Source organism: Pipistrellus kuhlii, unplaced genomic scaffold (assembly GCF_014108245.1).
Source record: "Pipistrellus kuhlii isolate mPipKuh1 unplaced genomic scaffold, mPipKuh1.p scaffold_m20_p_1, whole genome shotgun sequence".
NCBI lineage: Eukaryota > Metazoa > Chordata > Mammalia > Chiroptera > Vespertilionidae > Pipistrellus > Pipistrellus kuhlii.
The window spans coordinates 82,180,500-82,201,803 of record NW_023425404.1 but is presented as its reverse complement, the minus strand read 5'-3'; the positions used below and the strand labels follow the sequence as shown (position 1 = coordinate 82,201,803).

General features: G+C 37.3%; 1 protein-coding gene across 17 annotated transcripts in view; it reads right to left on the bottom strand.

Annotated features, from left to right (window-relative positions):
- ZEB1 (zinc finger E-box binding homeobox 1) overlaps positions 1-21,304 on the bottom strand; it is a 223,514-nt gene that overhangs the window by 14,296 nt on the left and 187,914 nt on the right. For all 17 annotated transcript variants that reach the window (XM_045586072.1, XM_036453599.2, XM_036453616.2 and 14 more), the window contains 2 exons: positions 7,905-8,107; positions 2,660-2,765 (listed from right to left, as the gene is read on the bottom strand). In XM_045586072.1, coding sequence (XP_045442028.1) covers positions 2,660-2,765; positions 7,905-8,107 — 309 coding nt within the window. The remainder of the gene's footprint in view (positions 1-2,659; positions 2,766-7,904; positions 8,108-21,304) is intronic.

The window sequence follows — 21,304 nt, the reverse complement described above, 5'->3', positions numbered from 1 at the left end:
ATCTCTCTCCCTTTCTCTCTGTTAAAAATCAATACAATATATTTAAAAAAAAATTCTATCAACTTTTCCACCATATTAAGTATATTTCTGAGGATGACATAAATTGTATTTTGCTCTTCCTTATGATGCTTCAAAGAACAAGTTTCTCTATAGTTATCAGGAAAAAGTATGCTTTTCCTAGCAACAGATTTCTTTTACTCATGGACACTGGTCTTGGTTACTGATTGCAGGTTTCTTACTGCCTGAAACCCAAGCTTGTGCCCTAACCTGGAGCCAAACCATGAGCCACACCGCTGGGCTGCATTAGTTTTTTAAACAGCAGCAGCATATTGTTAGCTTAGATAAAGCTCTTGACCATCCAAACTCCTAAAATTTTTCTGTAGGTACTATATACAGTAGCTCCCTACTTACTGCTTGATTGACATTGACAGTTGAATATACCAATGTAGGATCATGTGATTAAATATCAACTTCCAGATCTGTACTATAATCTTTGGTATGAGCCATGCTTCCAGCTTTGTATCATCTATAGATCTGATAAATTCTGTTACTCAACTGCAACAGGATCATATGACATTCACTTTGTACATGAATTTTACTCTAAGATTTACTTTCCTTCCTCTTCCCCATTTCCACATTTAAAAAAGCCCTCCCAAATTAGCTGTAACTCTATCAACAACTTCAAATCATCTCTGGTAGAAGGGAGGCTTATTAAAAATATACTATGTAATAAAGAAGTAATATGCAAACTGACTGTCACTCCAACACACAAGATGGCTGCCTCCATGTGGTCAAAGATGGCCTCCACAAGATGGCCAGCAAGAGAGGGCAGATGTGGGCGATCAGAACAGCAAGGGAGGGCAGTTAGGGGTGACTGGGCCGGCAGAGGAGGGCAGTTGGGGTCAACCAAGCCTGCAGGGGAGGGCAATTGGGTGTTACCAGGCCTGCAGTGGAGGGCAATTAAGGGTGATCAGGCCTGCAGGGGAGGGCAGTTGTGGGTGATCAGGCCTGCAGGGGAGGGCAGTTGAGGGTGATCAGGCCAGCAGTGGAGGGCAGTTAGGGGGGACCAGGCCTGCAGGGGAGGGCAGTTGGGGGTGACCAGGCTGGTAGGGGAGCAGTTAGGCATTGATAAGGCTGGCAGGAGAGTGGTTAGGGGATGATCAGATTGGCAGGCAGAAATGGTTAGGGGCAATCAGGCAGGCAGGCAGGCAGGCAGGCAGGCGAGTGGTTGGGAGCTAGCAGTCCTGGATTGTGAAAGGGATATCAGACTGCCCGGTTAGTCCCGATCCCAGCTAAACGGACATCCTTCGAGGTGTCCCAGATTGGAGAGGGTGCAGGCTGGCCTGAGGAACACACACCTCTCCCATGCACAAATTTCATGTACTGGACCTCTAGTATTATTGAAATGAAAACAGAAGGTAAGAAATAGGATCATGTGACAGGCTGCAAAAGAAAACCTCTACTTTCCAGAAACATTAATGTGTGAAAATAAATGTTTTTGTAAGAATTTTTGTTTGAGAATTTTTAAGTGATGCCTTTGCCTTTAACATTATTTAGCCTCTAATGAGCAATACAGTAAAACTTACAGAACATTTGAAGTTTCAAAATAATATACAGGTATCACAAACTACCCCTTATAAAGTTACCTAGCTGTACTCTTTTTGTAGGTTGATGTTTCTAAAATGTAAATGCTAATATAACAATTTCCACAAAATAAGCAATGTGCAAATAATTTCCCACTTATTAGCTAATACATATTTTCATTAAAATTACTTAAATCTAAAATCACACATCAAATTAATTGGGAGACTAACATTTTCTAGTGCAATGTGGGGTGCTAAGTTTTCTCTATAGCTTTTGTTCAAATAGATCCTTTGAAGAAATGCAAATATAGTTATATTTGTTTTTAAAATATTTATTTACCTTATTATCAAAAGTATTACAAATGTCCCCTTTGTTTGTTTACTCATTGACCCACTCCCCCCACTTCACCACCCTATTGTCTGTGTCTATGGGTTTTATAAAGTTCCCTGGTTAATCACTCTCCACCCCTCCACCACCTCCTTCTCATCTTTGTTTTTCTTTTTCTATAAGAGACATATTATTATCATATAATAATATTCATTTTATAAGTAATGATTCAGAAAATGATGTGGAATAGGAAGTTGAAATGATGGAGACCCATTTTTCTTTTCTGTTCTCATTCATACTGTAGGTTCCCTCTTCCCTCATGCTATATTCCCTTGCTGACTCCACATCACCTCAGCATTTCCTATCTGGAGTTCCATTTCTACTTCTGTTTTATAAATAATGTCTTCATCTCCATATTTCCTTGTGCAAATTGTATAATAGCTCTATATCCTTTTTCATTCTAACTGTGCAAAAGAGGCCAAATCATCAGAAAGCTGAAGTGTTTTTAGGTTGTACATGTATTCTGATAAGGAAATTTTGAATGTGCCATATTATAGTAACTTGATATACCTTAGTCAAAGATTAAAACTTCAATAAAATATCATTTACAAACTGAAAATTTCTCCGGATTCATCTGCATCCTAAAAGAAAGCAAGGAGTCCTAATCATTTGTGCAGATCACATGTTATAATATTTATTTCCCTGTATGCTATAGTATTCAAGGTGTAGGAAGATAACAAATATTTACCACTGTGAATTCTTAAGTGCTCTTTTAGATGGTGCTTGTATTTGAAAGCTTTCCCACATTCAGTGCACTTGAATTTACGATTGCCTCCAGACTGTGTCACATGTCTCTGTAAAAAAGAATGGGAATTTTATTCATAAAGCAAAAACATAAAGAACACTCAATTTGCTAAAATGTTCTGGTGATTATTTTGTTTCTGAAAGGCCTCAAATTATAGCAGTTTTTTGTAACCTAATGCTTGAAATATTAGCAAAAAGGAGGGTGATACTGGGAACAGAATTTTGACATAGAGAAAAATCTACACTTCTAATTTAAAGTATCAGCAATAATAGTATTTGGCAAAAATTATATATATATATATTACCAGGAACTGTAGAGATTAGCCCTCTAATTTGCAGATAAAAAATTTGAGGTCAAGAACATTCAATAACCTGTTTAAAGCAGTTACTCAATAGAAGAACAAGAGCTCCTGAATAGGAGATAAGGCTGGGCATTTTTTTTTTTTTGTATTTTATCCTCTTATATGTTTGATATTTCTAAATTGTACTTTAATTTGATGATTTTAAAAAGTTATTTTCCAGCCAAATATGATTATAATAGCTTTATGTCTGATTCATCAAATCTCCACTTAATGTATTACAAATATATCCTACACCTATAACCTTAGAAAAACATTGAATTGATTTGAGCTGGCAAAATGCCTGACTTTGTGAATACTGGGGCCTGGGATACAAAAGTGTTAAGAATTTATGGGAACAAATTTCTGAGACACAGCTACTTCCTTCACAGCCACTTGCCTGGAGGAGTTGTACAGATTTCTTGTTTCAAAATTGCAATCTCTTCTTAAACCAGCTCTCATATCTTGGTTGGGGTTATAAAGCTCTAAATAAAAAATAACTTTCCCTGCCCCCCAAAAACAAACCAACTCAAAATTGCTTGAATTGAATCAAATCCTGCTCAAAAACCTCCAAAGGATTCCCAGCAATACAGATTCTGGGTCTACAGATTCCAAGTTCTTAGCTCCTGAGTTTGAAGGCTTATTCTTTACCAGTTCTCTAAAAGTTCCTGCCTTAGTCATTTTTGAGTATGTTTTATGCACATACAGTGCTCTTCTTTTTTCCTTGCTTTGATTTATACTATTCCCAATTTCTTGGCTACGTTTCCTTTTAATTATTACTTTTAAAATTCTACTTATCTTTCAGAAGCTTAACTCAAGTACTACTCGCCTCATGCTCACCGGAACTAAAATGTCCTTTCTTTTGTCTTTCATGTAGGAAGGAAAGAAAATATGTACTTACTATGTATCAGGCCCTACTTCATTCAAACCCATGGCTTAAAATACTGAACATATGATGACAATTCCCAAATTTATATCTTTAGACCTTTCCCTTCAACTCCAGACTCTTATTGCCAATTGTTTCCTGGATATTCCTTGATATTGGAAAGTGATAGGCATCTGTTAACATGACATTGTTCAGTAAACTCTTAACTTCTATCCTGAAAATTAGTTTCCTTCTTTAGTGTTTCCTATCTTTGTAAATAACACTCTCATTTTTTTATTGCCTAGGCTCTGAACTTTGAAGTAATCCTCAAACCCTCTCTTTTTCTTATCTCCTTACCAGCAAGCAAGCCAAATGAATACATTTCACCAGCAAGCCAAATGAATACATTCTGAATCCATCATTCTTCATTAGGTGATAGTCTGTCACCACCACCACCAAGTTTAAATAATCAACTACCCCTGGCCTGGACTTCAGCAATAGCATCTCCCTGCTTCCATTGTTGTCTCTCTTGACCTATTCTCTACCCAATAGTCAGTGTCCTCTTAAAAAAAAAAAAAGTGAATGCTTGGCTGGTATGGCTAAGTGGTTGAGCACTGACCCATGAATCAGGTCCCAGTTTGATTCCACATCAGGACAGCTGCCTGGTTGCAGGCTTGATCCCCAGTAAGGGATGTGCAGGAGGTAGCTGATTAACATTTCTCTCTCATCATTGATGCTTCTCTCTCTCCCTCTCTCTTTAAAAAAACAAACAAATAAGTAAAGTTAAAATTCAATATCCTTCAAAGGCTTCCGCATCGCACTTTGGAATAAAATCAAAAGTCTTATTTATGGCCTATTCGAGTAGCTACATCATCTGCCTCCCCATACCTCCTGAGCCTCATCTTCTTTCTCCCCTTTGTTCACACTGGCTCCTGACTGTTCTTTGGTGGCATCATACAGATTTCTGCCTCAAGGTCTTTTCACGCTTCAGTCTGCTCCCTTTGAGGGGAATGTCCTTCCCCCAATCATTCCATGACTGGCTTCTTCATTTCATTAAGGTTTTAGTTCAGATGGCACATTCTCAGAAAGGTCTCCTATTTTCTAACAAACAGTGACCTTTCATCACTTTCTATCCTCTTATGCTATTTTTCTTCATACTACCTGTTTTTGGATATTTTTTATCTGTTTCAAATCACATTAGTACAGGGTATTGCAAAAGTTGGTACACAGTTGTTCATATGGAAAACACAGTAATAAATAATAATCTACTAGTATAATGATAAAAGAATAATATGCTAATCAGACCAGATGTCCTTCTGGACGTCCTTCCTTCCAGACAAAGCTGCGGTGTGTGGGGGCTGCGGCAGAGGTGGCCCTTGCAGTGGCAGGCGACAAAGTCTTTGCACAAATTTTGTGCATCGAGCCTCTAGTACAAGAATAAACTCTATGCTTTGCATACTCACAACTGAAAACCTACTATTGTACCACTCTACTGTCAGGGATTTTGCTCATCTTTTCCACTATTGTGCCTTTAACACCTAGAACAGGGCCTGACACATGATAGAAACTCGAATATTGAATGAATAAGACATGGGAATGCTTACCTTTAAGTTGTGGCATGATTTTCAAAAGCCAGCATGCTAGACATTCTACCCTCTAGTTTGCATCCTTATAACTAGTTTCCAAGACATTCCAATTATATTTCTGTACTTTATTGGTCCCCAAACGTATCACAATTCCTTTCTGACCTTAGTTTGACCACATACCTTTATATATGAACCTATTACCTTTGCACCCATCAAAAAGGGGGTTTCATGCTCATCAGAGATCTTATGATTTGCTTTTATAATGGCATCTCCTGTTTTCACTACCAGTTCTGTCTCTCCTTTGGAGATCCTTTCCTTTGACAAAGGCCCTTGGTATAGAGAGTATATGGGGACGGCAGTTATAGGATAAATCTGCTCCCCAAATGTCATTGAATAGGCTCTTTTACCGAGGCCCATCTATCCTTTGGTTACCCAAGGACTCTCAGAGAGAAAAAGCACTTGTCTGTATTGTTTCTAATAAGACTATAATAGGGTCAGATGGACAATAGATGGTGTTTGTCCTCAGCAGTTTCTTCTCTGCACCAATTTTCTCCCTTTGGTACTCTCTCCTATTTCAAGTGCTCCTTCACACACTTAATCATTAACCTATCTAGGCAATCCTGGTCCTACAGTACCTGATTTGCCAGTCCCCAACCCCCAGCTTCTGTGAGTATTGTTGCTGAAGTCTTGAGAACACAGGCTGACCATGTTCAATTATTATTTTTCCATAGTTTTTTTGCTTGGTATTTTGGTTTGTCTATCATGTTAGCAAAGGGTCTAATGTGTTCTCTATGGGACAGATGACTTAAATTAGGTACAATCATAGGGCAAAGTTCATAGAGACTCATGTATATAGATATTTTCTTTCATATAAGAAAATGGACATGTGCCCCAACCACAACATATAGCCTTGACATAGCCCCTGAAGTTGAATAGTTGATTTTTTAAGTTAGATTTAGTGATATTCAATTGATTGTTTATAGTTGATAGTTATTAAGACCTTATAAAAGAAGTATAACTGGGAAGATTCTTTTACTTTAATCCTTAAGTATAGAGCCAACAGTTTACATGTAACTTAATACTTATATAGTAATCTTGGTTTATACCTCTAGAAATTGAGGTAAAGTGACATAGAAGTAGAATAAACCATATGAAAATAGAGTCTTCAGAATAAAAATGTATTGGAATCTAAACTTTAGATTCTCAGAGGAAGCAACTTCCCTTATTCACTATAGCTTACACTGAGAATAAAGAGTCAGTGGTTCACAAAAAAATAAAACTTTATCATTATTTTCCTTTTAAATTTGGTTAGTAGTAAGTCATGTGGTTTATGTACTCAATATTTATTTTCCTACACTGAACATTTTAATACAATGCATTATTAAATCTAGTTATAAACTTGAGAAATATTTGTTACCAGAGGTTCAGTGCATGAAATTCATTGTCCCTCAGCCCAGCCTGTACCCTCTGCAATCTGGGACCCCTTGGGGGATGTATGACTGCCAGTTTAGGCCCGATCCCCCTGGGCAGTCGGACATCCCTCTCACAATCCAGGACTGCTGGCTCATAACCACTTGCTGCCTGCCTGCCTGCCTGATTGCTCCTAATTGCTTCTGCCTACTAGCCTGATCACCCCTAACTGCCCTTCCCTGACAGCCTGATCTCGCCCCCAACTGCCCTCCTCTGCCAGCCAATTTGGTTCTGATTCATCAGTTTCTATGTCAGTCAGCATCAAAAGCTCTGCCTCCTAGACAACAATTGGCTTCTCACACTTCACCCAGATTTGGTTCTGATTCGTCAGTTTCTATGCTAGTCATCATCTCTGGGCCTATCAGCAGGCCTGATCAACAGTCGGGGTGGAGGTCTGGAGAGAAATGGAGATGTGGCTGCCGGCCAGGTCTAGAGAGAAAAAGAGAGGCAAGTACTGATCAACATCTGCCACAGAGGCTATGGATCAGACTCTGCTTCTCTCTTCAGGCCTCTCTCCAGGCCTGATTCACAGCCTCCTGCTGCCATACCAGCACTGACTGCAGGACTGACTGGTTGCATAGCAACCAGCACTGACTGCAGGACTGACTTCCCGTTGGTCGAGCCTCAGGTTGTGAAGGACCCAGGGTTTTTATATATTAGGAAAGTATAAGCAAAATAATTAAATTGAGATGAAAGGGATCTTATCTGAAAAAGAAAATACTTAGTTACCTTTAAAATCATTATCACATGTGATTTGTAGCTCAGAAATATCCAGATAATTATAAGAATCACTTTAATTTTTATAAGCCTGCATATAAGACATTATCTAGCACATCTTTTTAACTTTTAAGTATATTAAAACCCTTTCCTTTTATGGAGAGATGAATTCTCAACATTTGGAGAGCTAGTGAGCTTAGTTATTTCACTTACTTGATCTCTTCCTGATTTATGTGATGTCATATGACGTTCAAGTTGGGTTCTGTATGCAAAGGTGTAACTGCACAAAGAGCAACTAAAGTTATCTTCGTTCTTTTCATGGCGGTATTTAATGTGTTCTTTTAGAGAGGTAAAGCGTTTATAGCCTCTATCACAATACGGGCAGGTGAGTAATTGGGAAAATGCATCTGGTGTTCCTGTAAAAGAAAGATCATAAATTTAAAAATTAAAAAAAAGTTGGCATAGTATATAACTGCCTAGCCATTATGATATATATTCGAAACTCATATAATATTGGATGCCAACTGTAATTGAAAAATAAAATGTAGAAAAAAAATATTACCAAAGCTACCAGTGAGTCCTCCTTAAGCTCGATACAAGATATTAGGCTGCCCAGTTTATATTTGATCCTCAGAACAATATAATGATACTCTATTTTATAAGTACAAACATGAATAAGGCTCAGAAAGATTATATAAATTAAAAATCACACAGCCAGTAAATGACGAAGTCAGAATTCAAATGTTTGCTGTTTAACTTTAAGGTCATATATATATATAGCCTCTCTCTCTCTCTCTCTCTCTCTCTCTCTCTCTCTCTCTCTATATATATATATATATATATATATATATATGTGTGTGTGTGTGTGTGTGTGTGTGTGTGTGTAAAAAATATATATAATTAGTATATATATATATATATATATATATATATATATATATATATTTTACTAAACTCTAATTCTTTTCTTCTTTTATATGGTCAGACAAAAACAAGAAACAAAAATAAAATTAGCATGTAGATTACATTTGTAAATGTATACATATTAATTGACTTATATACCAAAACAGAATCTTTTTATAGGTAACAATATCATTATTTATTTAATGTTCACTCTTTCAAATTTCAAAATGAGAGTTACTGTCATCAGAGAGTAAGTAGTACATAGCTAGACTATCTTCGTATGAGTCATTGTAGTTAGGAGGCCATATAACCATGTTTAGATTAAAAAAAAAATGCATGTATTTTGGAGGGAGGGTGTATTAGTAGGAGCCAGATCTAGGCTTGGCCCATAAATACCTCTTGTGCATGGTTATTCATCTTCTTTACCATACTGAAATACAATGAAAAATTATCTGTATAATTTTATTATGAAGAGAATAGCTTTCAGAAAAAAGGTATTATGCATAAACTGGGTTTCACTAAATGTACTATATGTAATTTTGGAAACATGTAACCTGAAAATCCTAAAATGTAAAATACTTTGTCAATAATAATAATAATAATTATTATTATTATTATTATTTTATCTTTATTATTGAGAGTATTACAGATATTCTTCCCCACTTGTTCCCCTTTCATCCAGATCCCACCCCACCCCAGGTCTTTCCCACTCTATTGTATGTGTCCAGTTAATGCATATATACATATGAGATCTTTTTTTCTTGCCCCATCTACCCCCTTCCCACTGAAAATTATCAGTTTGTTGCATTTCTATGTTTCTGATTCTATTTCATTCACCAGTTTATTCTGTTCATTAGTTTTCTTATTAGTTTATTTTGATTTTTAGATTAAATTGTTGATATATATTTTTTGCCACTTTATTGTTCATATTTTTTATCTTTATCTTTTTCTTCTTCTTCCTCTTCCTTTTCATTTTTCTCTTCTTAAAAAATACCCTTCAACATTTTATGTAGTACTGGTTTGATGGTAATGAACTCCTTTAGCTTTTTCTTGTGAATCTGACCTTCAATTCCAAATGATAGCTTTTCTAGGGAGAGTAATCTTGGTTACCACTTCCTTCTGTCCTGCATAGTTTCTGTGGAGAAATCAGCTGATAGTCATATGGGTACTCCCTTATAGGTAATTGACTGCTTTTCTCTTGCTGCTTTTAAGATTCTCTCTTTGTCTTTAGCCCTTGACAACAGCCTGGGGTTTCACCAGTCCTCCAGTGTCCACAGTGTTCAGTGCACGCGTTTTTGTCTTCTGCCTGGACTATAGCCCTTACCCTATTCCTGTAAAATCTGACCTTTCCATGGTTGAGTGGAGAGCTTCTTTGAGTCCAAGTGTTCGCACCACCTGGGACTGGTGTTTTGGGGTGCACAGCTGCTCAGCGGTTGCTGTGATCAGTGATTGTGGAAGAAGTTCCTCAGAGCTGCTAACAGAGGGAATCTCTAAAGAACAATCCATTTTGATCTGATGCAGGGATAGCCTGAGAGTTTCAGGGGTGTGCGGTCTGTTTGGACTTGCCTACCAGCCTCTGCAAACCAGTTGAGTGTCACAGAGAAAAATAGCTAGAGAAGCCTTAGAGTCCTGGAAGTCAACCCAGAAACACTGCCACCCAGAGGCTGAATTATAAATTGACCCTAAATAAATAAATAATAAATAAATACCAGAAATTAAGACACCACCTGCTTTAAAATCAAGACTGGATTACAACATTGAGGAGCAGTGAAATGCAGGGAACTGAAATACTGTCTGGACTGGGAAACAGGTGTGCCAAACAGAATGATAGAGGAAGTGAATGACCTTTATTACTGCACATTTTTTTTTAATTTTTAAATTTTTGTTTTTATTTTCATTATTTGCAACATTTACTTAAGAAAGTATTTTTTCTTCTTTTTTCCTCACTTGATTTTACCTTTTTACCTTTTTAATTATTACATTTTTATTTGTAATCAGCATTATTACTACTACTATTTTACCTTTTTTATTTAATTAATTAATTAATTAATTTATTTATTTTTTAAAGTGTCATTTTATTTGCTCTTTATTTCACTTTGGAATTAGTGTTCTACAGTCTATTTTCACCTTTCGTTCACTATCGCTTTATTCTATCTCAACTCAACCTTTATGCTATCACTCTCTTCCTAATATTTCCCCTTTTGGTGACCTGTTTATCTTAACCCTTTCCTGCTCTAGATTTTCCCTATTCTTTCTGTTTACCTCCTGCTAAAATTTCACCCTACTTATATATCTAATATCCAACCCCCTGCTTCAAGTCCATACACACCTCTCTTTTTGCTGTCCTAAATTTAAAAAATTGTTTTTCTCTCTATCCTTTTGTAGTTGTTTGTTTGCATGTTAACTATATCAAAGTTTTATGATTTCTTGTGTGATTGTTTTTCTAATTCTTTTTGTTTGATTGTATGTTTTTGTTTGCTGTGTTTTAGTTTGTTTTTTACTTCTGTTTTCCCTTTCCTTGCTTGATATTAGTTGGTGTTGTAGGTTGTATTAATCTCCAGGTACTTGTTGCTGGCATTTGCGGTGATTAATGGTTGCTCTATTGGAATTTCCTCCCATATGTATAATTTGCTCCTCTTTTCTTAGTCTCGTTCTAGTCTCTTTTTTTTCCCTTCTCCTTTTCCCAATTTCATTTTGAAACTCCTTTTTCCCCCTTCCTTTTTGCACTTCTTTCTCTCCTATCCCCTAATTTGCTTTCTCTGGTGGTCACCATTATTGGAGGTTATTAATATCAAGAATACATCGCTGTTCAGTGCCTTATGTGCTGTAATTGGCTGTGTTGTATTTTGTACCTTTAATCAATGCAGGAGGGAGAGAATTACAAAACCAGACATCCTGAGAAGAGAAACTATGGGGAAACAAAGAAACAGCCCGCATATGAAAGAAAAGCAGGCATCACCAGAAAAGGAAGCAAACGAATTAGAGACAAGCAACCTATCAGAGCAAGAATTCAGAGAAATGGTCATAAGGTGGCTGAAAAGAATGGAAGATAAATTCGACAATATGAGTAAGAACCAAGATGAAATGAAGAAGAACCAAGAAGAAAATGAAAAATGATATCGCTGCTGTAAAGAATTCAATAGAAAGCATTAAGAGTAGACTAGAAGAAGCAGAGGACCACATCAGTGACCTGGAAGACAGATGGAAAAAAATACCCAAATAGAGCAGCTTCTAGAAAAAATAATTAAAAAGTAGGAGGAGAGCCCAAGGGAACTTTGGGATGGGACAACACACACACACACACACACACACACACACACACACACCAACAACAACATTCACATAATAGGAGTTACAGAGGGAGAGGAAACTGAGCAAGAAATAGAAAACCTGTTTGAAGAAATAATGACAGAAAACTTCCCTGATATAGGGAAGAAAAAAACTACACAAATCCAAGAAGCTTAGAGTCCCAAGCAAAATGAACCCCCCCCAAAAAACTGATGCCAAGGCACATTATAATTAAATTGGCAAACACCAATGACAAAATAAGAATCTTAAAAGTGACCAGAGACAGAAAGTTACATACAAAGGAACCCCCATCAGACTAGCAACTTCTTTCTCAACAAAAACTCATCAGGCGAGAAGGAAATGGAATAAAATACACAAAGTCATGCAAAGGAAGTGCCTGAATCCAAGAATACTGTACTCAGCAAGGCTATCAATCAAAATTGAAGGTGAAATCAGAAGCTTCACAGACAAAAAAAGATGAAGGAATTTATCTCCACCAAACCAGCAATGCAAGAAATGCTAAAGGGTCTGCTGTAAATTAAAAGAAAAGAAAAAGAACTAGAAAGCAAAAAAAGAAACAGGTGTATAGAGTAAAAATGGCAACAAATAAGTACATATCAATAATAACTTTAAATGTAAACGGATTAAATTCTTCAATTAAAAGACGTAGGATAACAAATTGGATAAGAAAACAAAACCCATATATCTGCTGTCTACAAGAAACCCACCTCAGGGAAAAAAAAAAAAAAAAAAAAAAAAAGACGCACACAGACTGAGGGCGAAGGGATGGAAAAAGGTTTTCCAGACGAATGAAAAAGAAAAAAAAAAAAAAAAAAAAGCTGGGGTAGCAATACTTATTTTTGACAAATTAGATCTCAAAGTGAAGGACATAACAAGAGATAAGGAAGGCCACTTCATAATACTAAAGGGAGCAATCTAACAAGAAGAAATAACTCTGGTAAACATGTATACACCCAATGCAGGAGCACCCAAATACATTAAAAAAAAAAAAAATCTGGAGGATACCAAAGGAGAGATTAACAGCAATACAATCATAGTCAGAGATTTTAATACCCCACTATCACCACTGGACAAATCCTCTAAACCAGTGTTTCCCAAAGTGTGGTATGCGTACCCCCAGGGGTACAGGAAGAGTTTGGTGGGGGTACACGTTGCACCGGAGTTTGGTGGGGATATGCACTGCACTGTGCTTAGCTGCGCCTAATTCTACATTCTCATGAGTACGAGGGGTACTCAGTGTTACTAAAATTATAGAAAGGGTACACATATGTCAAAAATTTGGGAACCACTGTAATCAGCAAAGAAACATCAGTCCTAAGTGACTCACTAGATCAGATGGAATTAATTGACATCTTCAGAACATTTCACCCCAAAGTCACATGGACACTAAACTGCATGCTGTTAAACAATGACTGGGTTACCAGAGAGATCAAGAAATAAAAAAAAACATCATGCAAACAAATGACAATGAAAAGACAACAATCCAAAATCAATGGGACACAGCAAAAGCAGTCTTGAGAGGGAAGTTCATAGCTTTACAAGCCAACTACAAAAAAACAAGAAACAATGGTAATAAATTACCTAACCCCAAAACTCAAAGAGTTAGAAAGAGAGCAAGAAGAAAAGCCCTGTGTAAGCAGAAGGAAGGAAATAATTAAGATCAGAACAGAGATAAACAACATAGAGACCAAAGAAACAATACAAAAGATCAACAAAACCAAGAGCTGGTTCTTTGAAAGGATAAACAAGATTGATGAACCTCTAGCCAGGCTCACCAAGAAGCAAAGAGAGAGGACCCAAATAAACAAAATCATAAATAAAAGATGAAATAATGCTGAAATACAAAGGACTGTGACAAAATACTTCAAACAACTCTATTCCAATGAACTGGACTTCCTGGAGGAAATGGACAGATTCCTGGAAAAATATAACCTTCCAAAACTCAATCAGGAAGAATCCAAACAGTTCAGTAGGCTAATCACTATTGAAGAAATTGAAGCAGTCATCAAAAAGCTTCCAGCAAACAAAAGCCCAGGGCCAGATGGCTTCACAGGAGAGTTTTACCAAACATTCAAGAAAGAACTAAAACCTCTTCTCCTCAGACTATTCCAAAAAATTCAAGAGGACGGAACACTTTCAAGCTCCTTCCATGAAGCCAGCATCACAATAAAACCAAAACCAGATAAAGAAAACCAATGAAAGAGAACTACAGGTCAATATTTCTCATGAACATAGATGTCAAAATCCTCAAGAAAATTCTAGCAAATCGGCTCCAGCAGTACATCAGAAAGATCATACACCATGACCAAGTAGGATTTATCCCAGGAATGGAAGGATGGTATAATATCTGCAAATCAAAAACGTGATACATCACATAAACAAACTGAGAGATAAAAATCACATAGTCATATCAATTGATGTAGAAAAAGCATTTGACAAAATCCAACACTCCTTCTTGATAAAAACTCTCAGCAAGGTGGAAATAGAAGGATCATACCTCAATATAATAAAATCTATATATGATAAATCCATAGCAAACATCATACTTAATGGGCAAAATCTAAATCCATTTTCCCTAAGAACAGGAACAAGACAGCGATGCCCACTCTCACCACTCCTGTTTGACATAGTACTGGATATACAAGCCATTGCAATTAGACAGGAAGAAGAAATAAAAGGCATCCAAATTGGAAAGGAAGAAGTAAAATTTTCCTTATTTGCAGATGACATGATATTGTACATTAAAACCCAAAAGACTCCATCAAAAAACTAATGGACTTAATAAATGAATCCGGCAACGTAGCAGTATACAAAATTAACTCCAAGAAATCTATGGCTTTTCTATATACCAATTGTGAACGTACAGAAAGAGAGACTAAAAAAGCAATCCCATTTACCATCGCACCAAAAAATTAAGATACCTAGGAATAAACTTAACTAAGGAGGTAAAAAACCTATATGCAGAAAACTACACAACACTGAAAAAAAAAGATAGAGGAAGACGTAAACAGATGGAAGAACATACCATGTTCAGGTACTGGTAGAATCAACATCATTAAAATGTCCATACTACCCAAAGCAATCTATAGATTCAATGCACTCCCCATTGAAATGCCAATGGCATATTTCACAGACCTAGAAAGAACTCCTCAAAAATTTATCTGGAATAAAAAAAGACCCCAAATAGCTGCAGCAATCCTGAAAAAGAAGAACAAAGTAGGAGGGATCTCAATACCAGATTTCAATCTGTATTTCAAAGCCACTGTTCTCAAAACAGCCTGGTACTGGCACAAGAACAGACATATAGATCAATGGAATAGAATAGAAAATCCAGATATCAACCCAAATCACTATGCTCAGTTAATATTTGACAAAGGAGCCACGAACATACAATGGCATCAAGACAGTCTCTTCAATAAATGATGTTGGGAAAATTGGACAGATACATGCAAAAGAATGAAACTAGATCACCAACTTACACCTTACAGAAAAATAAACTCAAAATGGATACAGGACTTAAACATAAGATGGAAAACCATAAAAATACTACAGGAATCCACAGGCAGCAAAATCTCAGACATATGCCGAAAGAACTTCTTCACTGATACTGCCCATAGGGCAATGGAAGCTAAAGAGAAAATAAAGAAATGGGACTACATCAACATAAAAAGCTTTTTCACAGCAAAAGAAACTATCAACAAAACAACAAGAAATCCCACTGTATTGGAGAACATATTTGCAAATGTTATCATTGATAAGGTTTAATCTCCAACATCTACAGACAACTTATACAACTTAATAAAAGGAAGATAAATGATCCAATAAAGAAATGGGCAACAGACCTAAATAGAATCTTTTCAAAAGAAGACAGAAGGAAGGCCAAGAGACACATGAAAATGCTCAAAGTCATTAATTATCTCTGAGATGCAAATCAAAATGACAATGCGGTACCATCTCACTCCTTTCAGAATGGCTATCATCAACAAATCAACAAACAACAAGTGTTGGAGAAAAAGGAACACTTGTGCACTACTGGTGGGAATATAGACTGGTGCAGCCACTGTGGAGAACAGTATGGAGTTTCTTCAAAAAACTGAAAATGGAACTCCCATTTGACCCAGTAATCCCACTCCTAGGAATATATCCTAAGAAACTGGAAACACCAATAAGAAAGAATATATGCACTCCTATGTTTATAGCAGCACAATTTACAATAGCTAAGACTTGGAAACAGACTAGGTACCTGTCAGCAGATGACTGGACCAGAAAACTATGGTACATCTACACAATGGAATACTGTGCTGCCATAAAAAAGAAGGAATTTTTACAGTAACCTGGATGGAATTGGAGAACATCATGCTAAGTGAAATAAGCCAGTCAATGATAGAAAAATACCACATGATCTCACTCATTTATGGATAAGAAAGAAAATTATAAATGATTGAATAAAAAGATAGATATAGAGACAGTAAATCATCAAAATAGAATGTCAAATTACAACAGGAAGGTTAGAGAAAGGTGGGGGAGATAAGAGATCAACCGAAAGACTTGTGTGCATGCATATAAGCATAACCAATGGATGCAGAACTCTGGAGGGTGAGGGCATGTATGGGAGTGGGGTGGGGAGGCAATGGTAAGATATGTACACATATAATACCTTAATAAAAAATGAAAAAAATTACTGCTTCAATTTCACTAGTTGTTATTGGTCTGAATATTCAGGTTTTCTGATTTTTGCTACCATCTTGGTTCCTTAATGATTATTATTTAACTAATTTTTCTTTAAAAAAAATATTTTTTTATTGTTTTTTTACCAAGAGAAAGGGAGGGGGTCAGAAAGTCAGAAATATCGATGAGAGAGAAATATCCCCACTGGGAATGTGCCCACAACCATGGTACATGCCCTTGACTGGAATTGAATCTGGGACCTTTCAGTCCACAGCTGAAGCTCTATCCAATGAGCCAAATTGGTTCTGGCTTAACTAAGTTCTTCATATTTGATTTATTTCTTCAAAGGAATAAGTTCCCTAAGTGACATCACCTCTACCTTCAAATGGACCACCAAATAAATTTCATAACATTATAAAAAATGTTTCATAAATATGTATTACCTTTACTGAAATTCAAGTTTGTATAAATTAAATATCTTGCTCAAAGACCAGCGTACATATAATAGACTGAGCACCTAACTCAACAAAGCTAGGTAAATAAGCTAAGATATGTATCAAAATGTAAATATGAGTATTTTATTTAATATATTAAAAATCAAACAACTACCCCCCCCCCCAAAGTTTAGGGTGATATCCTTCATTAGTAAGGCAACTGGTATCAGAGAGTTTTCTGTTGGTGTTGACTCTAACATGATCCACTTCTTTGAGGACTACATTAGCCACATGATGAAATTCTTTGGAATCATATTATTTTGTCTAGTATGAATTTCCTATTTGTACTAGTAAGTGAGAAGTCAACATTTGACACATTCTCCTTGCCAGACAGCTAGTCCATCCTATCTATAATGGCAAAAGTCAGAGTCCACTATTGTAAGTGTTCATTATTGGCACCACAATCACAATGACTTCCATCACTCAAACTCAAGCTGCTTATACTCATAGTGTTAGAGAGCTGTTTGCTCTCATTTTTCATATCTTTTTTTTGCCTTCATGATTAACCCACCAATTAATAAACAAAATACTAATATTTTGTAAAATGACAGGCTGCTTATATAGGGTGTCCCACCAAAAAAAAAATATACAGGAACTTTGAATAATTATAAAGGCAACTGTTTATTAAAATACATGTCATTTTCAAAATTGAGCTATCAGCTGTTAAAGTGTGTATTCTTGGTACATTTTGTATTTTAACAGCAAGTAATTACCTTCATGAATCAGTATTGAATTTTTTCACATATATAAAATTTGAATTTAATCTTTATGTCACTAGGATGTATAAAAGAATAAAAAAGCACATCTAACTGTTTGACATAATAAGCAAGTTATAGAATGCAGGTTTGAAAGTTAAGTGAAAGTTTTGTTTCTAATTTTGAAAATATTGTATTGCTTTTGAAAAAAATACTTTTTTTTTTTTTTTTAGGAATAAAGGCTTGTCATATAAGGAAAATATATTTTAGAATTCATATAATAAATTTAAGGTAGAAAATGAATACTACTAAAAAGACAATCTATTTGGGCATTTAAAAAACTTTCTATAAATTATGTATGCATCTGTGACCAATGATATACTTATTAAAAAAGTAAAAATGTTTTATATCTTCCTCTTTCCTTGGTAGTTAGCATAAAATTTCAGACTGATAGTGTTACTTGATATAAAATATTTGAAAAATCTTGATTTACTCCCACTAACTCAAATTTGTGAAAATCAACATACTGAAATAAAGTTTGCCTGTTCACAGCATAGTAAGTGAACATGGAGGGCCTGTTTAACATGCTAAAACTTTAGAAATTTAAGAGTTTCTGAAGATAATAACTTTTTATATTTAAACAGATGCTAGTGATGTGACAGACTATCTACTGTGAAATACTCTATTAGCAGTATCTTATGTAATAAAAGCCTAGGTAGCATCATGTCCTTGTGTGACGTTGCCACAATATGGCCACCACAAGATGGCCATTACAAGATGGCTGGCAGGGGAGGACAGTTGGGGGCGATCAGGCTGGCAGGGGAGGGCAGTTGGGAGCGATCAAACTGCCAGGGTAAGGCAGTTGGGGATGAACAGGCCAGTAGGGGAGGGATCGGGCTGGCAGGGGAGGGCAGTTGGGGGTTATCATGCTGACAGAGGAGCAGGTAGGTGTCAATCAGGCTGGCAGGGGAGCAATTAGTGGGCGATCAGGCTGGCAGGCAGAAGCAGTTAGAGGCAATCAGGTAGACAGGCAGGTGAGTGGTTGGGAGCCAGTAGTCCTGGATTGTGAGAGGGATGTCAAGTTGCCACAGGGATCTGGCCTAAACCAGCAGTTAAAACATCCCCAAGGGGTCTCAGATTTGAGAGGGTGCAGGCCGGGTTGAGGGACAACCCCCCTGTGCATGAATTTCATGCATCAGGCCTCTAGTATGTATTATACTGTACTAGAGGCCTGGTGCATGGATTTGTGCATCGGTGGGATTCCTAGGCTTGGCCTGCACCCACTCTCAATTCAGGACCCCTTGGGGGACATTTGACTGTTGGTTTTGGCCCAGTCCCTGCAGGACAGGCCAAGGGACCCCACTGGTGCACAAATCTGTGCACCAGGCCTCTAGAATGCATATAAGATCTTTGGTTAATCTCTTTCCCCCTACCCCCTTCCTTCTGAGATTCATTGTTCCATGTTTCCATGCCTGTGCTATGAACGTCTTCCTACTGGTGGTCAGTGTGCATCATAGCTACTGGTCGAATGGTCAATTAGGCATAAATACATTCCTTAAAGTAAGGAATATATGAATTAAAAACATGTTGTACTAAACCATAATGGTTAGGGCCTCAATTCTAATGGGATTTTACTGTGTTGATTTATATTATAACACTGAACTTTACAAGGTTTAACCTTATTTGATCTATGCAATGGAAGATTTCTTTAGTTTTAATTGTTTTCTTTCATCAAAGATTTGTGAGTACCATTTTGTTACGTATATATTTTATACATAGATTTAAAATTTTTCTATTTCCTTTTTATGTTTATTTTAATGTTCTGCTTCTATAGGTGAAATGTTACTATATTTTATTTAAGAGAAAAAACAACTGAGAAATCAAAGTGGAAAAGTAGGGCCTTATCTATATATATAAAAGCCTAAGCAACCATCCAACCAGTAGCAATGATGCCCTATGAACATCAGGGGGTAGATGCTCCGACCAGTAGCTTTGATGTGCACTGACTACCAGGGGGCAGATACTCAATGCAGGAGCTGCCAAGCTGCAGTGACTTGGAAGCTGTGGTTCTTGGGTGACACACCTGGAATCAGAGAGAAGGGAGCCCGATTCTGGGGAGTATCACCCGAGAACTACCCTCTCGCAATCTGGGACCCTCAGGAGATGTCAAAGAGCAGGTTTTGACCAGATCTCTGCAGGCCAGGCTGAGGGACCCCACCAGTGCATGAATCCGTGCACTGGGCCTCTGGTCTTATATAATAAAAGGGTGATATGCAAAATTGACCCTAAAGTGGAACCACCAGGAATGACTGGTTGCTATCACATGCGCTAACTACCAGGGTGCAAACACTCAATGCAGGAGCTGTCCCCTGGTGGTCAGTGCACTCCCATAGGGGGAGATCCTCTCAGCCACAAGCCAGGCTGATGGCTGCGAGCGCAGCGGCAGTGGTGGGAGAGCCTCTTCTGCCTCCTTGTCAGCACTAATGCTGTCCTACTGCAGGTGGACATACCCTGAGGGCTCTTAGGCTCCTGGAGGGATGTCTGACTGATAGCTTAGGCCCAATGCCCCAGGGAGCTGAGGGACTCCCCAATAGCATGAATTTTCATACACCTGGCCTCTAGTGTGTATGGTGTGTGTGTGTGTGTGTGTGTGTGTATATATATATATATATATATATATATATATATATATATATATATATATATAGCTAATATGCTAAGTGTCCAACTGTTGGACTGGTCTCTATGATGTGCACTGACAACAAGGGGGCAGATACTCAATGCAGAAACCACCCAGCTTCAGTGACTTGGCAGCTGTGGTTCTCAGGTGATGCACCCTGAAACCAGAGAGAGGGAGCTTGATTCCTTGTGGGGCTGCACAATTCCACCTTTGGCCATGGGTTATGCTCTTGCTGGGGCACTGTTGGCCCCGAATCTGGTTTACCACACACTGTATTTGCATTCCACACCCTGTATGACAGCAACTTTGCAGAGTGTCCTCTTGCACTCCTGGACCTCTCGGGGATGTTGGAGAGCCAGTTTTGGCTCGATCCCCACAGGTTAGGCTGGGGGACCCCATCTGCTGGAGGGACCCCTCTCACTCTACAGATGCTGGGGAGATTGGATCCAGGGTGCATCTGGCCCTTCTTGCCCAGTCCTGTCCCACTGGCTACCTTCCAATTAATTTCCTTTCAATGTGCAGAATCCATGCACCTGGTCACTAGTAGGATTATAATGCTAATAACTACAGACTCTCCAAATATACAAATATTGATAAGCAGCACACAATCATTAAGCTGAAATGCAGTGTTCCCAGGGGCAATAATCTATAGTGTTCATAAATGTGAACTTTTGGCACACTGGAAGTAACAGTTCTGAAGTACCCTACTTCTAGTTACTTTGTCATTGATTTAGTTACAAAAAAAATCTATCTACTCTAGATTTAAACTTCTGTTTGTTCTCTCTCTCTTTTTTCCCCCATAGTTTATTCCTGATTTAAGGAAAGTACAGTTGACTCAGCAATAGAATCTATTTTGTTTTTTAT